The sequence below is a fragment of the Cynocephalus volans genome, chromosome 10, assembly GCF_027409185.1.
Source record: "Cynocephalus volans isolate mCynVol1 chromosome 10, mCynVol1.pri, whole genome shotgun sequence".
Lineage (NCBI taxonomy): Eukaryota > Metazoa > Chordata > Mammalia > Dermoptera > Cynocephalidae > Cynocephalus > Cynocephalus volans.
Genome location: NC_084469.1, coordinates 4,677,227 through 4,695,283, shown reverse-complemented (window position 1 = coordinate 4,695,283; position 18,057 = coordinate 4,677,227). Strand labels below are relative to the sequence as shown.

General features: G+C 41.8%; 1 protein-coding gene across 1 annotated transcript; it reads left to right on the top strand.

The window, feature by feature from the left end:
* The first annotated feature begins 8,187 nt into the window (after positions 1 to 8,187).
* Positions 8,188 to 17,835, top strand: CDC6 (cell division cycle 6). Its single transcript, XM_063111919.1, has 11 exons — positions 8,188 to 8,371; positions 9,284 to 9,565; positions 9,692 to 9,891; positions 10,137 to 10,312; positions 10,672 to 10,778; positions 11,622 to 11,761; positions 12,295 to 12,395; positions 13,553 to 13,617; positions 16,393 to 16,595; positions 17,226 to 17,366; positions 17,746 to 17,835. The coding sequence occupies exons 1-11, from the start codon at positions 8,194 to 8,196 to the stop codon at positions 17,833 to 17,835; spliced, it is 1,683 nt and encodes a 560-aa protein (XP_062967989.1). The 5' UTR covers positions 8,188 to 8,193.
* The last annotated feature ends 222 nt before the right edge of the window (positions 17,836 to 18,057 follow it).

Genomic DNA, 18,057 nt, shown 5'->3' with positions numbered 1-18,057 from the left:
AGAGAGGATTAAATAAACTGAGGATCATTTTAGAGCTAGTCAGTTCCTTTGCAGCAAAGGGACCAGGAGCCATTTGAATCCTTTGGGACTCCCCTCCCCATTTCCTCAGGGTGCTAGGCTGAGGGATGTTCCTGCCTCTCCCTCTGCGCGCTCCCCCCCGGCCCATCCCCTCAAGATAAAAGTTGGGTTTTGTGGGGGGCATCATTCATTCCTGATATTCAAGCCCCAAAAACCTCTGGTAGGAGATGCAAAGATAGGGCCTGGGCCTTAACCTCAACCTCGAGTCTGCTTCAGTCTTTTCTTACTGGCCCTGAAGTGGTCAGTGGCCCTTTCAGTCATTCAGCCCCTGGAGGGTTCTGCAGGATGACAAAGAGGGGAATAGTGAAGCACCTTGTGGAAGGGACTGGGTCTGTGGGACTGCAAAGGACTTTAAGTCCTACTTATACTGAAGTCCACAGCCTGTCTGACTGAGCAGGCTCTTCCTACTCCTTTCTCCACCCTCCTCACCTTCCAAAGACTGCAGGCATTAGCACAGCAGAGTAGAGAAGAGTGAGGAAGTCAGTAGAAGCTTATTGGGTTGTTCAGAGATCCCTCTATGCCAAGAAGCACAAAGACTTTGGTGAGATGTGCCTTAGTCCAATAGATCTTCCTTGGCAGCCAGCAACACGTTATTTGTCTTCCAGGTCATAGTTAAAGAGCACAGAGAAAATGGAGGTTCCCAGTCTAGGTAGGAACTGAGGTTGGAGGATAAGACAGAGACTTCCCCTTCTCCAGCAGTAGGATGGGGTTCCTGGGCCTGACATACCAAATGGTTTGGTTTATTACAGCTGTTATGTGCAGAGGCTACTCAAAGCTTGGCATGAGAGCAGGGAGATCATGGCTGTTCCTTGAAATGGATGGGGAAATTAGTTTTAAAATTTCACCAGACACGTCACAGGGTTAAACTGCCTTGGGTACCTCTCCAGTCTGTTGGATCACAGGCCAAGGATTTGTGTGCATCGTGCCAGGTGGAACCCAAGTCTTCCCAATACTAGTTGAGGGAGGTCTCAATCTGAGTTATTTGTATGGAGTCTGCTATACTTTGCCATCCCCTGGACCACATTGACTCTTGGGACCAACCATGATTAGGACTGTCACCAAACTTTTTCTAATCCTTCATTATTTATCATTCTTTTTTTTCAAATCTGTTAGTTATCTCCCAGAAGTATCCCCAGCATCCTGAAGTGGAAAGAGCTGAGAGAGGGATGCTAGTGGAGAGAAAAGGAGAGAGTACAAGAGTTGACACTGCAGCAGAATTCCAGGGTAGATGCTGACAAGTACTGAACTTTGACTGTGAAGTCTTCCCATTTATTTTTGAAATGGGAGTTGATGCCTTTTGTACAATGTTATCGAAGTGTCTTTTTTTTTTTTTTCCTTTTCCTCAATATAGAGCATCAAAACAGTATCATAAGTAAAGCCAAACCCCACCTTTTCATTGGGACTGATATCTTCCTCCCCAGGACCTGCTGCCCCTCATATTCCCCAGTATTTGGACTGTAACACATGGGTATTGATTGTATTTTCATTGTCTTGGCCTCATAAAAGCAGCCCTGGGTCTAGATCTAATAAGATAGGTTTTCTTCAGATCATGTTGATGACACAGCACCTATTTAAATGTCTTTGCCTTATACATTTTTTGGTCCTGCTGTTAATAACATTTATTATCATGTATATTTACTATTGAAGATGGGAATATGATCCTCATAGTTATTGGTCTATTTTGTATGTTGTAAAAAGCTTGTAATATACGTTTAAGGTGGGCTGGCTACAAGAGCACTAAAACTTCTCACTTTTGAACTGCTCTTTTTATCTGCTTGCGGGAATGTCGTCTCTTCAGTGGAAGACTGGGTAGTCTCATGTTGAGGCTGATGCCCAGTCCCATTAACTTCTTTGTTCCTTCCCAGAAGGAAGAGACATTGCCCAACTAAGCACCAGGAAGCTGTATTAAAAGCCCTTGTGTGGGTTTGGTTTTGTGATGTTTTTCCCTAGTTGGAAAAACTTAATAGTTGTTTCTAGCCTCCCTGTCTGGGAAGCGGGGCAGTGGCCTCCAGTTTTTTAAATGAGCTAGATGCCCCTTTTCCCCCTCTTCTCTGGTCACCAAACCTGGGCCAAAGCACTTTGATATTCCAGGTATGGGTTTCTCTATCGTGGGGATTTACTCCAGCTGCAGAGCCCCATCATTTTCACAGCCTAGGTCAGCAGAGTGAGAGCCTAAGGCTACCCCATCTGGTGGATGTGAGGCTGCTGTCTCCAGGAATTCATCCCAGCCCTCCTAACTGGCAAAGGCGAGGAGACTTACCACTGGCCATTGCAATGGGGGAATCCCCTCACCCCATTTATACCCAGCTTGAAACTCAGATTTACCTCCAGGGAGAGGTGAGAAAAAAGTTGTAAATAGACTTGCTACAGAGCAACTCAGGGTTGGGGTGTGTTTTAATTCTCCTGATCACTTGAAATAATCTGTAGGCTGAGTGCTTATGGGAGTGGGGGATAAATGAGACTCCAGAGTCCTTCCCTTCTTCAAAGCTCTGGGGGTGGAGTATAGGGTACCTGAGGCCCTTTGCTGGCACTACACTGAGCTGTCTGTCCTGGAAACCCAACCTGCGATCAACTGCAAATCAGATTTTTTACATTCCAGTTGTAGTCTTTCTTTCCCTATTGGATCTCAGTCCGTGGTTATGTGGTCAAGTTGGCTTTCTGTCAAGCCACCCTAATTTAGGGAATGGGAGGGGAAAGGAGGGCTGTTACAACTCTGCCTTCAAGACTCATCTCTTAAAAACAAAATGAAACAAAACTACAACCATCTTCAAAACCACTTGCAAAAAAAAAGGCTAACTTTAACCGAAGGAAGGGTTTGGTTCCATTCAACTCCACATTCATTGTGCCTTTACTTGTGTTAGAGTTCTGTGCTTTTTTCCTCTCCCTCTTTGAAACAATTAAAATCTTCCTTGATAACCGCTGTTTCCTTTTTTCTACTCTTGTTTCTGACAACTTTGTGGTTTTTTCTTGAATTGTCTTAGATCTCATTCCACTTGTGGCAGAGGGTCCTAGCCTTCTTTTCTCATATCTAACCTTTATCCTTTCCCACGGTGACCAGCATGGAAGTTACAGTCAACACTGAATAAAAGACTAGAATGACACGTGTGCATGTATGTGTGTGTATGTGTGTGTGTGTCCATCCGTCTGTTTGCATGTGAATCAATTTCTTTAAAAAAATAATCTATTGTATGATTTATTTGGAGTTATATTCTGATTACAGTGCTCCTGCTCCCAAATAGCATTTATTTTTTTTCACCCCCTAAAATGTATAATCTGGTCTCAGGTTGGATTCTGTGGTACATTTTCTTCTGATGCCATGCAGTTTAATTAAACCTTGCTTAAAAACAAAAACAAGAAACAGAACTGTGTTCTCTTGTCTGGAATACTGCCTCAAGTGGTGGCATAGAGAGGGGAGAAGATCTGGTGCCTCATATTCTGGGTAAGGGTAGTGGTTTGATTCCAGGTCCCATGAGAAAGTAGATGGCTGTAGGAAGTAGATGTACTGCCAGATAGACTTGGACAGAAGCATCTGCAGCTCTGCGAAGATTTTTTTTCCTTCCCTCCTGTTATGTTTTGAAAATCACAGTTCTAGATAACCATACTGACCACAGGATTCTGACAATTAGTCATTACTTTGTATGTGCCACCTAACTCCCCTTTGCCCTTGATTTGAGGGAACCCAAGAGGCCCCTCATCTTGTGTCCTTTTCCTTGTATCCCTCATGGTTCTTACCTGTGTTGCACGGCAGATTCTCAAACTGAGGAGTAGAAGAAAAGGTGAGGGCAGAGGATACAGACTGTGTATCTATTTTTATGCGGGTGTTAGCTGTTTTTCTTCACTACTTTTTAAGCTGAAATCTTAGCTGTTTTTCTTGAACTTTGACTTTAGATGTAAAAATTCAACCAGATGTTCTTTGCTTAACTGTGATCAGCTGACATAATAACCACTAAGATTTAATGAGCTTAACTTGCATTTCATCACTAGCAAAGGTCTCAAAATTATTTCCCATACTGATTCATAATGGGTGTGTGTATGAATCACTCTCACATAATTTAGATATAAAAACCTATGAGGGTGAGGGAAGGAGGGGGAAAAAAGGACTCCCTTCATTTTTATCCATACTTACCAGATTGGTTGAGTTCTTGATTATTTGACCCACCATTGTTATTAATATGATTAATAAACTACCTATTTATTGATTTAATTGTTCCTCCTCACTTTAGCTCACAAATGGAGTTTGCCTAAATGACCCTCAACTTCCTATCCCTGTAAGCTTTCTCTGTCTTATTGGGATGGTACTGCACACACACTCAAACAAAAGGATGCCAGACAGGTCCTTCCAGTATGATTTGATTCCTCCTCTACGATACTGTGTTATGAGTTAGGTGATAAGGACACTAGTTTGCTCACTCTATTACTTAGGCACAGCTGCTTGTCATGGATGTGCCTCTTATGTGTTTCCCTACCCAATCCAGCCACGAACTGTGCAGTTCCCTGGCAGGAAGATAGATGCCTGTCTCTGACTTCCTAGTACTCTGCAAATAGAGGTAAGAGAACTAAAATGTCAACCTGAGGATCCTGAGCACCCCAGAGGATAACTATGGGGAAATGCTTCACCTCTGACATCACTGGAGCCCAGTCTGGATCGTTTTTACACATAATTGAATTCATTCTCCACTCCTAGGTTTAGGAGTATAAGATTTAAAGGACTATATGCTATTTGACTGCAAAAAGTGTTTATGCAAAGGGTAGATGTCCATTTGGGAGGAACGTACTTCCTATTCCTTCATTCAGCAAGCATTTATTGCATACTTTCCTCTTTGCCGGGCATCTACAATATGAAGATGAGTAAGACATAGTCTTTGCCTCCAAGGAGTTCATAGCCTAGTAGACTTAAGGACAGTGAACCAGGAGAAAACTATGCAGGGTATTAAAAGGTTTTATGGGAGTTAGCCCCAGGGAAGAACGATGGTGAGTGGCATTGCAGACAGAGAAAACAGCAATAACAGAGGCACAGAAGTGAGAAGCAGTATGAGAGTCTGCACATCATGTTACTGGAGGATCATTACTATGGAAAAGGGAAAGCTTCAAGTATGTAACTTTTCAGAGACCTTTCAATCCTGACATTCTGTGATGCTTTGCCTGCTTCCACAGTGGTCGTTTACTTTTGTAGGCTTTTCTTGGGCCAGTGCTACATTTCCTGATGAGGGTTTTTATCAGCTCCAGTGTGCACGTTAAGTACTTATAGCTTCCTCTGCGCTCTCTATCCCACTCCAACTGAAGTAGTTGTTCAACACCACCATCCCTTGAAGCTGGCTGGGCACACATTACCATGTCAGGTTATTAAGGACAATTTTTAGGTGCCTGGGTTATAATATGAATAGTGAAGATTGCTTCCTGGGTTCTGTTGTCCTGTTAAGAGATCAGAAATATCATCTGGTCTAAAAGCCTCCATTCTTTTTTAAAAGATGACCGGTAAGGGGATCTCAACCCTTGGCTTGGTGTTGTCAACACCACGCTCAACCAGTGAGCTAAGCGGCCATCCCTATATAGGGATCCAAACCCATGGCCTTGGTGTTATCAGCACTGCACTCTCTCGAGTGAGCCACGGGCCAGCCCTAAAAGCCTCCATTCTATGGTAACTCTTTTTCTATTCATGGCAGCCTATTCTCTTCACTTTTGTAGTTTGCAACTGTCAGAAAGCCTTCCCCAAATGTATTCCTTCACCATCTCTTCCTGTTTAGAGCCTACATCTGTCTAATCTTCCCTCTATGATTAAGTGGTCAAGAGTTTGATTTCCTGTCAAGACTTCAGAGTTCAAATTCTAGCTCTTCCACCTAGTAGTTGTTTGATTGACCTTGTTTACTCAACCCCGCTACTTTGGTTTACACATTTGTAAAATGGAAATAATACCAACTTCGTGGGGTGCTTATGAAGATTGAGAAGGAGATATGGGTAAAATACTGAGTTCAGTCCGTGGCATACACACGCTTAAGCACTCGGTATTGGCTCTTATCTCCTATATGAACTAAGTGCAATTAACTGTAATATTGTTACTTTACTATTTCTCAGCTTTATGGCTCTATTTTATTTGATATTGAAGGATAAAAGATAGATGTTTACCATCACCTAGAATTGGGTTCTGGCCCTTCAAGGAATCTGAGGCTTAGATGGGTTATTAACTTTGGAAGCTGCCCTGCAAATTATTGCTCTAATTTATATTTTTCATTAATAGCTCAGCTTGCCTCTTCTATAGTCGTCTTCCCTGGCCCTGAAACCCCAGGGTTTAGCCATAAAAGATTTTAAAATTAAGGGGCCATTATTCTCTCCACTCCTTACTGTGTGTATTAATGGGAAGAAGGTGCACAGAATATAATCTTACCTTGAACAAAATAAGTGCAAAGGGTTGGCCCTGTTTCTCACCTTTGAAGCACAAATCAAGAAATGCTATGATGAAACATAGTTTGTTTCTTTATATAGGTGTAGAACTTTCCAAAAAAAAAAAAAATACTTGTTCAGGTGTCAGGTGATCTGGGTGCCAGGCCCCTCACTACCACCAAGACGCTGTGACCTCTAACCCTGTGCATACATTTGCTTTGTGCCTTGCAGGGTTGAGCATTAGAGATGTAAGTAAAGCGCCTACCATCATGTCTGGCACACAGAACCGCCCCACAAAAATGATAGGTATTATGTTACTACGGCTCTCTGAAAATCTAGCCCATCAACATAATGGAACTGGGTACATTCAGCTGTGAGAAGGGGCAACCACATCTCCACACACCTCCGGTTGAACGAGAGCGGAGTACAGTCGCGTGGGGGAAAGACTACACCTCCCGCCGGGCTTTGCGGCGCGTCTTTCCGCGGCGGCCCCGGATGTAGAAGCCCTCCCCGCTCAGTGGGCGTGGCCTCATGTTGGCTCTGAGGCCTGGGGCTCTCTTGCTGTGGGCCTTCCGGCTGGATTGGACACGGAAGAAGGGGTGGCGGCCCAGGCGCGCGGCGGTGTGGCGACAGCCAATCAGGAACGTGGCCAGCCTTTGGCGGGAGGCGGGAACTCTGCGGCTGTAGATTTGGCGCGAGCGCGGCTGGACTTTGCTGTTGCCGGTGTGTAGTTTGTTCAGGAGCTTGTCGTGGGGAGTCCCTGAGGCCGTGTGTGAGAGGCGTGAGAAGGAACCTGCCCTGAGGTGATGCAGATCTGTGCGGTGGAAAGGAGAGGATTGCTCGGGGAGGCCTGGGGTCTGCGAGGCAGCGGAGTTGAGTGAGGGATTGGGTGAGGTCTGAGGTGAAGTGAGGCGAAGAGAGCTGAGGTCGCGGGAGGTCTGAGGTCGGGGTCAGGGAAGGGGACTGCGCCCTCGGAGTAGGTACAGCGGTTGTACGTGGTGTGAACGAGCTGAAAGTTGTGGGAAGGAAATGTTCCGGAGTGGGGTCGAGAGGTGTGTGGAGCGGGGACCGGGTGCAGGAGCGGGGACCGGGTGCAGGGGCGGGGACCGGGTGCAGGAGCGGGGACCGGGTGCAGGGGCGGGGACCGGGTGCAGGAGCGGGGACCGGGTGCAGGGGCGGAGGGAAGAACTGAGGGAAGATTGAGCTGCAGTGGGAAGGCTTGGGAGAGTCCAAGTGTGGTGGTTGCTGGGGTAGGCTGCTGATAAAGATACCCCATGTGCCTGCAGTAAGGGAATTAGAAGTGCTATAGAAATCAATTAAGATAAATTTCTCATGGCATCATTCGAGTAGTTAAAAACTAGGGCTCTGGCGCCAGAATGCCTGGGGTTATATCCCTGCTTTTCTGTGACTTTGGGCCTTTGGGCATCTCAGTTTTCTCATCTGTAAGATAGTGATGATAATAATACCTACCTCCATGGTAGCTGTAAAACTTAAATGAGTTAATATGTGAAATACTTATAAGAAAACCTTCACATAGTAGGTGGACAACAAATGTGAGCTATTATTTGCATAGATTTGGACGTGACACAGAACTGCATGCTAAAATGTTGTTATAACGTAATTTACTTGTGAAATGAGTGTTGATCCTCAGTATAAATAAATTCCATGTTATCTTCCTTTGACTTTTACATATTGAGTGGCTGTCTGTTCTTTATTGTATCCAGCTGTGTTGCCATCATGCCTCAAACTCGATCCCAGGCACAGGCTACCATTCGTTTTCCAAAAAAGAAGCTGTCCCAGACATTGGACAAAACTAAAAACTCTAGTAACAATAAACTAGAACCAGCGACCGTCCAGGCTATACCGTGCTCTCCTTGTGTAAAAATCCTGCCTCTCAGCCCCAGAAAACGTCTGGGTAAGATATCCATTATGTAATACAACTTTTTGACTAGTAGCTCTCGACCTTTCTTTTTTCTCAATAATAAAATGCCTGTCCTGGAGAGAGGGAGGTTTTGGTAATGGGCCACAATAATCAACCACATTGTATATTGACAAAATAAAATAAAAATTTTTAAAAAAGCCTGTCCTTTGAAGGAGTGTTCCAAGTTCGGTTAAGACTATTTATTATAGTTATTTTCAGAATGTTTGCTAAGTGCTTACTGAACTCCAGAGTTAAGCCACTTACTGAGATCACTTTCTGAACTACTTAATAGGTCTAATCTTTAATTCCTTAATACTGAATTTAGTTCTGTCAGTGTTTTAAATGACCCTGGAGTTATATAGTATTATGAAACTTGCCCCAATATTTGTGAAGAGAAACAAATAGATGACATCCTTGGTATTTTCAGACCTTTTCTTGGTTTTAGAGCAATGGTGGGTAATGTTTGTCTTATAGCATTTGTTTTTAATTGGGAGTGATTTGGTTGTATCTGGATATACTTTTGGTTGTCACAGCTGAGGGGGTGCTACTGGCATAGTGGGTAGAGGCCAGGGATGCTGCTAAACATCCTACAATGCACAGGAAAGCCTCCCACAACAAAGAATTATTTGGTCCAAGATGTCAATGGTGCCAAGTTTGAGAAATCCTGTTTTAGAACAATCATAGAATTTCATCCCACTAAAACCAATTTGGTTTCTATCAAACGCTAGTAAGATTCAGTGGTGCCATCTGGTGGCCATTCTATTTTTCTAGGTAAGAAGGCATTTTATTTTGATGGTTATGAATACGGTAGAAATTCATCTATTTCTGGGGGAAGCAGAGGTCTTTGCAAGTCCTTTTACTATCCACTGCTTTGAATGATCATGTTTTGATTTTAATATGTTTCAGGTGATGACAACCTATGCAACACTCCCCATTTACCTCCCTGTTCTCCACCAAAGCAAGGCAAGAAAGAGAATGGTCCCCCTCGCTCACATACACCTAAGGGACGCAGATTGGTGTTTGACAATCAGCTGACAATTAAGTCTCCTAGCAAAAGAGAACAAGCTAGAGTTCACCAAAAGAAAGTACTTTCCTCAGTTCAAAAAGGTCAAGAGACCACAGCAAGTTCTGAGCAGAGATGTCCACTGGAGAAAGAATCTACATATATAAGACTCTTCAAGCAAGAAGGTTTGTTCTTACGTGGCAGCTGTTAGTGCAGCCACCATAAACAAGGCTGATGACTCCACACAAAACCCAGTGGGTCTTCTCAGTCACCTTCTGTTGTGTATAATTGTCCTTTTATATCTGGCTTAGGCACTTGCTACAGGCAAGCAAAGCTGGTCCTGAATACAGCTGTTCCAGATCGGCTACCTGCCAGGGAAAAGGAGATGGATGTCATCAGGAATTTCCTGAGGGAACACATCTGTGGGAATAAAGCTGGAAGTCTTTACCTTTCTGGTGCTCCTGGAACCGGAAAAACTGCCTGCTTAAGCCGAATTCTGCAAGACCTCAAGGTACACTGAGAGTCTGAATTATGATGCTCTTGCTAAAATGACATGTTATTAAGGGTTAAAGAGTAGAACTTTGGGAGATTGAAGGTTTCCTTAAAATAAGATATTTCTAGTTTCATTGTCTTAATCTTTCCAAATGAATGTAGAGCTTCCTGTCTTATATACTGTTAGCTTTTCAAAGACATTTCAGGTTCCATCAAAGCTTTATCTGGGGCCAAAATAACTCCCATATTTGTATTTTTTTCTAGAAGGAACTGAAAGGCTTTAAAACTATCATGCTGAATTGCATGTCCTTGAGGAGTGCCCAGGCTGTATTCCCAGCTATTGCTCAGGAGATTTTTCAGGAAGAAGTTTCCAGGCTAGCTGGGAAGGACATGATGAGGAAATTGGAAAAACATATGACTGCAGAGAAGGGCCCCATGATGTAAGTATTGCTCTGCTGCATGTTGCTCTGTGAAAATCTGCAACGTCTAATGCCCACAAAAAGAACATTCCTTATATTTGCTCTAGGAGAGGCAGTTATATAAGCTTAAAGGGAAAGAAGAAAAGAAAATTATACCTTCTAATTTTAAATTGGGAAAAATGTTTTTAAGCTAATTGCTTGAAAACACATAGATGTTACTCGTTGGTGATGGGGATATCCCTGTAACGATGACTAGAAATAGGGTATATTATGATCTTTAAAATAGTCTCAGCTTTAGAAATGTGACCTAACTTCAGATCAAATAGATGGGAAGATTAAGAAGGTGAATATGGATACTAATTGTTTCTCTTTATATGTAGTGTGTTGGTGTTGGATGAGATGGATCAGCTGGACAGCAAAGAGCAGGATGTATTGTACACACTGTTTGAGTGGCCATGGCTAAACAATTCTCGATTGGTGCTAATTGGTTAGTGCTCAATTGTTGTTTTGTTTTGTTTTGTTTTGTGGCTGGCTGGTACAGGGATCGAACCCTGGACCTTGGTGTTACAACATCACACTCTAACCAACGGAGCTAACTGGCCAGCCCCAGTGCTCAATTGTTAATGTTACATGGTAGTTCTAAAGTGTTCTTTTTAAAAAAAAAAAAAATCTATTCAGCTTATTTATCATTTATTTTATCTTAAATCAGCTTTCTGCCTTGTCAAAATAAGAAAATTACTATAAAATAATAGTAACTTTAATCTAAGGCAAATCAGTTTTATTAAGTTTGAATAGAAATGTCATAATACTGCATTTCAGACACAATAGATTTTTGGGGTGTCTGGTCCTGTTTATCTGTGAACAATTCTAAGCCTGACTTAAAAAGAACATTCTGGGCTGGCTGGTTAGTTCATTTGGGAGAGCATGGTAACACCAAGGTCATAGGTTTGGATACCTGTACTGACCAGCCACCAAGACCAAAAAAAGAGAAAAAAACATTCTAAAAAAACCGAGCAAACAGAAAACTAGGCTGGCTGGTTAGCTCAGTTGGTTAGAGCATGGTGTTGTTATAACACCAAGGTCAAGCCAAGGGTTCAGATCCCTGTATTGACCAGCCACCAAAGAAAGGAAAAGAATGTTCTATAATGACTATGTATATCTTACCTAATAGAAAACACCTTACCTACTGGGGTGGGGAGGGGGGAAGGGAGGAAGCAACAGTTGGAATGCTGGATTATAACTGGAAATTTTATTTAGCTTTCAGAGGGTTTCGATTTCCTTTTAGGATAATTTGACCAATGGTGATTTGTGTTATTTATCTCCTCCTCAGGTGTAGCTAATACCCTGGATCTCATAGACAGAATTCTGCCTAGGCTTCAAGCCAGAGAAAAATGTAAGCCACGGCTGTTGAACTTCTCACCTTATACCAGAAATCAGATAGCCACCATCTTGCAAGATCGACTTAACCAAGTGAGTGCCAACCATTGTGCCAAATTATGTGTTCCTTGAATCGCTGTTAGGGAAACCTAACAATAGTTGTAAAATATTTGCTTTGATTGCTTTACTAATGGAGCAGGGAGTTCCTATGGACCATAGTGAGAACATTTCTATGTGAATTTCCTCACATGGCTCCATTTATTGGATGCCTCAGTGTTGAGATAAAAGTAGAAGTTAGAGGAATCACTCAAATGCTTCCTTAATGGCCTTTTAAAAAAACTTTCTTTTTTGAAAGTGACTAATTTTTTTTTTTTTTTTTTTTTGCTAATTTAAGTTCCAATTGCTGTTTTCCATTTATGAACCTCTACACATTCCTATAAAATGCTTAAATGTGTGAAAACTCTCAAACATCTCCATTTATTTATGAGCAGAAAAGGCATCTCTTAGACCCTAAAGTGTGGCCAATAAAGTTTAGATTTGAATGTGAAAATATTTATGCCTGGGACCTAAATTACAGAGGGAGAATCTTACAGTTTAACCTGTCATCTTCTATGTTTTGCCCAAAGGTACCTAGAGATCAGGTTCTGGACAATGCTGCCATTCAGTTCTGTGCTCGCAAAGTCTCTGCTGTTTCAGGAGATGTTCGAAAAGCGCTAGATATTTGCAGGTGAGTTATGGCACTGTTGGCTGCTTTTATTAAAAAAAAGAAATGCTGTTAATTGTCTCATGTAACTCAAGTGAATGTGGCTTAAGAGGCTCTGTTCTGCTACTTTTTAAGCTGGGAAAGGAGGACTTGTTTCTCAGTGGGGAGCTGTGCATTTCCACCGTGTTAATCTCTGAAACATTATCAGTCCATTACCTACAGAGGGAAAAACAAATGAGATGTTGCTGGCACTCCCTGTGGTGATTATAGATTGGTTAATTACATTTGTATTAAAAAAGACTCCAGTTTACTTTTCCATTAGCTGGTCTCAAGCAGGTTTATTTATGGACCTGAACCGTCTTTGCCTTTAGACTTTTTTCCCTTCCTTTCCTTTTGTGAGCACCCCTTCTTTCCTCCAGTTGGTGGTCCCCCACAGTTGTACTCCAGACCTCCTTCTCCTTTCCCATCCCCCGGCCCTCCTGCTGGGGAGAGCCTCTGTGCTGACTGACAAAATTTCTTCCTTCCCAGTAGGAGCACTGGGTCTATTAAAATGATACTTGCTGTGCTGGCCCGATGGTCCAAGCTCCCCCTACTGCCATGCAGAAGAGCCAGGTCTGGCTTATGGTTTCCTGTGGGCAAAGTACTTTGGAGAGAGCAGTGGGAGAGTAAGCTTTTCCTATTGCTAGACTGCATGATCCTGAGTTTGAAAGTTTCCCCTAGTCAGCAAACTACTTTGGTAAAGACTGAAGCTATGAGCAACAGTCATGTAGCCTGGCATGGTTTACCCTACACATATCCTATGTGTGAAGACTCCCCTTTTGGGTTTGGTGTGTATGAATGGTGCTGGCTCTCTGTAGTCAGTCACCCCCACTGTATATCCTCTTTCCTGCATGTGACATTTTCTTATCCAAAATGTTATCATTGGCTCAGTGTATGATGACCTACTTGGCATCTATAAGAGGAAACCATTTAGTGTCGAAGTTTCTCAAATCCCTGGTCTATGAATTATTTCAAGGCAATTAAGTCCCCTTTAACTGAGGCATAACCCAGTTTTGTTTGGGAGCTTTAAAATTATAAAACATGTTGTTTTTAGTTAATGTGCCTGCTTTTGAGCTTGGTGGTTTGGTGTGGTGTTTGGTTTGGCTCAGACTAAATTAATTTCAGAAAACTTTTTTTTATAGGAGAGCTATTGAAATTGTAGAGTCGGATGTCAAAAGCCAGACTATCCTCAAACCACTGTCTGACTGTAAGTAGTTTATCTCCTCTTTGTCCTCCTTTATAATTGGAAGCTTAACTTTTCCAAGGAAAGAGATAGAAAGATGAAAGGAACATAGTTAAATCCACACTCAACCATTTTTGTGTGTGTGTGTCTGTGTTTTTTGACAATTCTATCTACTTTATTTCAGTATTGCCTGCCAGTACCATAAGTCCATGCATTACTGGAAATAAGTTCCTAGGGTATTACGTAAATGGCTGGGATAGAGTAAGTTTTTCCAAGCTCTAGGAATGAAAACTGTAGACAGTAAGGTCAGATCAGCTTCTTTCTGGGTGCTTATTTTAAGTGTACTTTCGGTCTTGGTATAGGTGAAAGCAAAGCCTGAGAAATAAGGGAGAATCAAGTGAATCCTCAAAGAATTATGAGGATATCTCACAACTTGAGCTATCTCAAGCCTTTAAACAAGTCTAGGAGGACGGAGATACAAAGATTATATTGCTACAGTAAACTGCAGACTATCACAAATGACAAAACTAATTTTCCTTACCCTTAGCTTTGTTCTCTTAGCTGTGGCAGATGAAAAATGGCCATGAACTACATATCTTTTCAGTGTGTAATATCCAGTGCTAATCTTTAAAAACAGAACAGTCTGATTTAATTGTTTCTTCCTTTACTCCTGCACTGGTTGGGAGTTATTAAAATTGTTTCTAGCACTATAGTTCCACATGAAAGACTTCTTTTTTTCTATCATTTTATTCCTTTTCCCTTACCAGTAACATTTAGGCTTCCCAGAGACCCCCGTGAGCACCACTGGCACCCACATAAGTAAAAAAGTTTTTAAATTCCTGGCATAAATTATTAGACTAACCTAATTCTTATTTTTTTTACTTCCAATATGTGTGGGATTGGCTTTTTTAATGGCTTCAGAAAGCTGTGGAGAGACTGACTTCAACTAAATAAAACAGGAAACTTTCTAATAAATAGAACTAACTGGGCTTCCTTGAAACATAGTGGGTTCTTCAACATTGAAGATATTCGAGCAAAAGATGACCATGTGTTGGGACTGTTTTAGAGGGGAATTAGCCATTGGATAAGGAGTAAGAATAGACCTCTAAATTTCTTTCAACTTTCAGATTCTATTACTTGATCTGTGATCTCTAGTTTCTCCATTAGTCCTCTGCAGCATCCGATTGTGGTAATGAAATAGAAGTACATTGTTGTATTAGTCCATTTCTTTTTTTTTTTTTTTTTTTTTTTTTTTTTTTTTAAAAGATGACCGGTAAGGGGATCTTAACCCTTGACTTGGTGTTGTGAGCACCACGCTCAGCCAGTGAGCGAACCGGCCATCCGTATATGGGATCCGAACCCGGGGCCTTGGTGTTATCAGCACCGCACTCTCCCGAGTGAGCCACAGGCCGGCCCATATTAGTCCATTTCTGTTGCTTATAACAAAATACTTGAAACTGGGTGATTTATAAAGAAAACAAAATTTATGGGCCAGCCTGTGGCTCACTTGGGAGAGTGTGGCGCTGATAACACCAAGGCCATGGGTTCGGATCCCTATATAGGGATGTCTGGTTAGCTCACTTGGGAGAGTGTGGTGCTGACAACACCAAGTCAAGGGTTAAGATCCCCTTACTGGTCATCTTTTTAAAAAAAGAAAGAAAGAAGAAAACAAAATTTATTCCTTACAGTTTCTGAGGCTGAGAAGTCCAAAGTCAATCTGGTGGTGGTGACAGTGACCCAGGGGTCTCACATTGCAAGATGGTGGAAGCAGACAGAAGAGAGAGAGAAAGATGGACTCTCCTCTTTTAAAGTCCTCAGAACCATGTCCCTGACCACCATTTTTAATCCATTCATCACTACATGATCCTACAATCCAGTCACCTCTTCAAGGCTCCACCTTTCAATTACTGTAACAGGATTTCCTTCCCACCCTCTCAACAGTCACAGTGGGGGCCAAATTTCTAAAACATGTAACTTGGGGGACACAATTCAAGCTTCAGTGAGTTTAGGGGGGACAACTCAATCCACTACAATTGTTGTGGGTCAACTGCAAATTGTCTCAGGAAGTAACTTCGGGCAAAGGTTGTTACAGAGCAAATCTCTCCTTTGTGTTGCAATACATGCATCTCTAATGAGGCCATGGTCCTGTGCAGCTTGTTGGCAGTTGCTCAACCTCCAGCTTTTGAGATGGTGCTGTCTGCTAGGATATCCAATGACATTTTCTCAAGTGTTGCTGTACTGCAGATCAGTTTGGGCAAGTGGACCAAACCTCAAAGGTCATTTGGGGAGGCCATCTGAAGGACTGATGTGGGATTGACTTTACTGTCCACATCTAGCCACTCATTTGATTCAATATATTAGATAATTTTTAAACTACTTTTTTTTCCTCAGTTACCAGGAACAGTCACCATCTTTGCTTTAAGGTTCTGTCCTTTACCTCTGAGATATTAGGAACTTCCAAGGCAGAACACAGAAGTTCTCTGATCCTTATACTTTCATGAGGTGGATTTTGTCTCTCTGACATTAAATTACATTCCACTGGACAAAATAGCTCACTGTTCTGCCCAGAGAAAGAATAACCCTACTTTCCAATCATCCCATGTTATTTTGGCATCTTTCTGAGGATAGCATTGTCCTTTGGCTTACAGTTAAAGAGTTGGAACCTCTACTTGGCTGCCACATGACTGCACTTGAATTTCCGTTAGCTGAAACTTAGTATCATCTGTCTTGACACACACATACAGACAATATTTTAAAAATCTAATTAAGCTAATTAAGCTTGACTTATTTACTTTATAGGTAAATCACCCTCTGAGTCTCTGGTTCACAAGAGGGTTGGTCTTAGTCACATATCCCGAGTCATTTCAGAAATTGATGGTAGCAGGATGACTTTGAGCCACGAAGGAGCACAAGATTCTTTCCCTCTTCAGCAGAAGATCTTAGTCTGCTCTTTGCTGCTCTTGACCAGGCAGTTGAAAATCAAAGAGGTCACTCTGGGGAAGGTAAGTTGGGAAAGATGATGCTGAGGTAGAGATGAGAATCTGCTTTGCAGAGCAGATGTTTTCCAAAAGGCCTATTATGCTCCAGCTGATATGAATTAAAAATGTATTTTAACAGTAATAATAAATACTGGTACTATATAAAAGGTAGCTGACTTTATTTCCCTTGGGCTGTGGTTGAGAGTTTACCATTAATCTTCTCTCCATCCACCCCTTCATTTCTGCATCTCCCTATGAAGTATATAAAGCCCCCTTTTCTACATTTACAGTATAGGTTTTGGAGAATATCTGTGGAATGACTACTCAAGGATTTTACTGAATGGAGGAAGAAATGGAGTATTCAGATAACTTTTGTGCAAACCCAGACTCATATTTTTAAAAAGACTATAAGGTTGGGCCGGCCCGTGGCTCACTCGGGAGAGTGCGGTGCTGATAACACCAAGGCCCCGGGTTCGGATCCCATATACGGATGGCCGGTTCGCTCACTGGCTGAGCGTGGTGCTGACAACACCAAGTTGAGGGTTAAGATCCCCTTACCGGTCATCTTTTAAAAAAAAAAAAAAAAAAAAAAAAAGACTATAAGGTTACAAGCAATGTGACTCTTAACATTTGTTCTCCCTTGTTTCCTCCCAGTTACACGAAGCCTACAGTAAAGTCTGTCGCAAACAGCAGGTGGCAGCTGTGGACCAGTCAGAATGTTTGTCACTTTCAGGTCTCTTGGAGGCCAGGGGCATTTTAGGATTAAAGAAAAACAAGGAAACCCGCTTCACAAAGGTACAACTAACTGCTTCTTTGTGACAACACTTTTAATTGTTCTGTTTGGAGTGTTCATCCTTTGCTAAAGTAAAGATTGAAAAATGACCACAATTGGACGATTTTGTGTGTGTGTGTGTTTTGGTTTTTGTTAGGTTTATTTATTTATGCTTATTATTTATGTTTATTTTATTATTATTATTTTATTTGTTTTTTGTTAGAGTTTGAGATATGAGGATGGGAGTGTGATATGAATGAGTTTTTTTCAGGTCATTGAAAAAAGCAGTGTTTAACTTGCTTGCCTCTTGTGAGAAAAGTTTAATATGGTAGACGTTTGTATAATAACAATTTTACTTTTGTAAGTTCTCCACCATGAAAAATCCTTTTCTGTTACTTCCAGGTGTCTTTGAAGATTGAAGAGAAGGAAATAGAGCATGCTCTGAAAGATAAAGCTTTAATTGGAAATATCTTAGCTACTGGATTGCCTTAAATTCTTCTCTTATACCCCACCAGGAAGTATTCAGCTGGTGTTTAGAGAGCTATGGAGTCTTCATTTTAGTGCTTTATACACTAAGGTCTGAAAACAAATATGACCTTTTTTACTTGAAACCAATTAATTTTAAAATGTATATTCATGAATATTAGCACAGAATAATGTCTTTGGGTCTTATTATTTTTACCCATAAAAGGGACCAAGTAGATGCATTTTAAT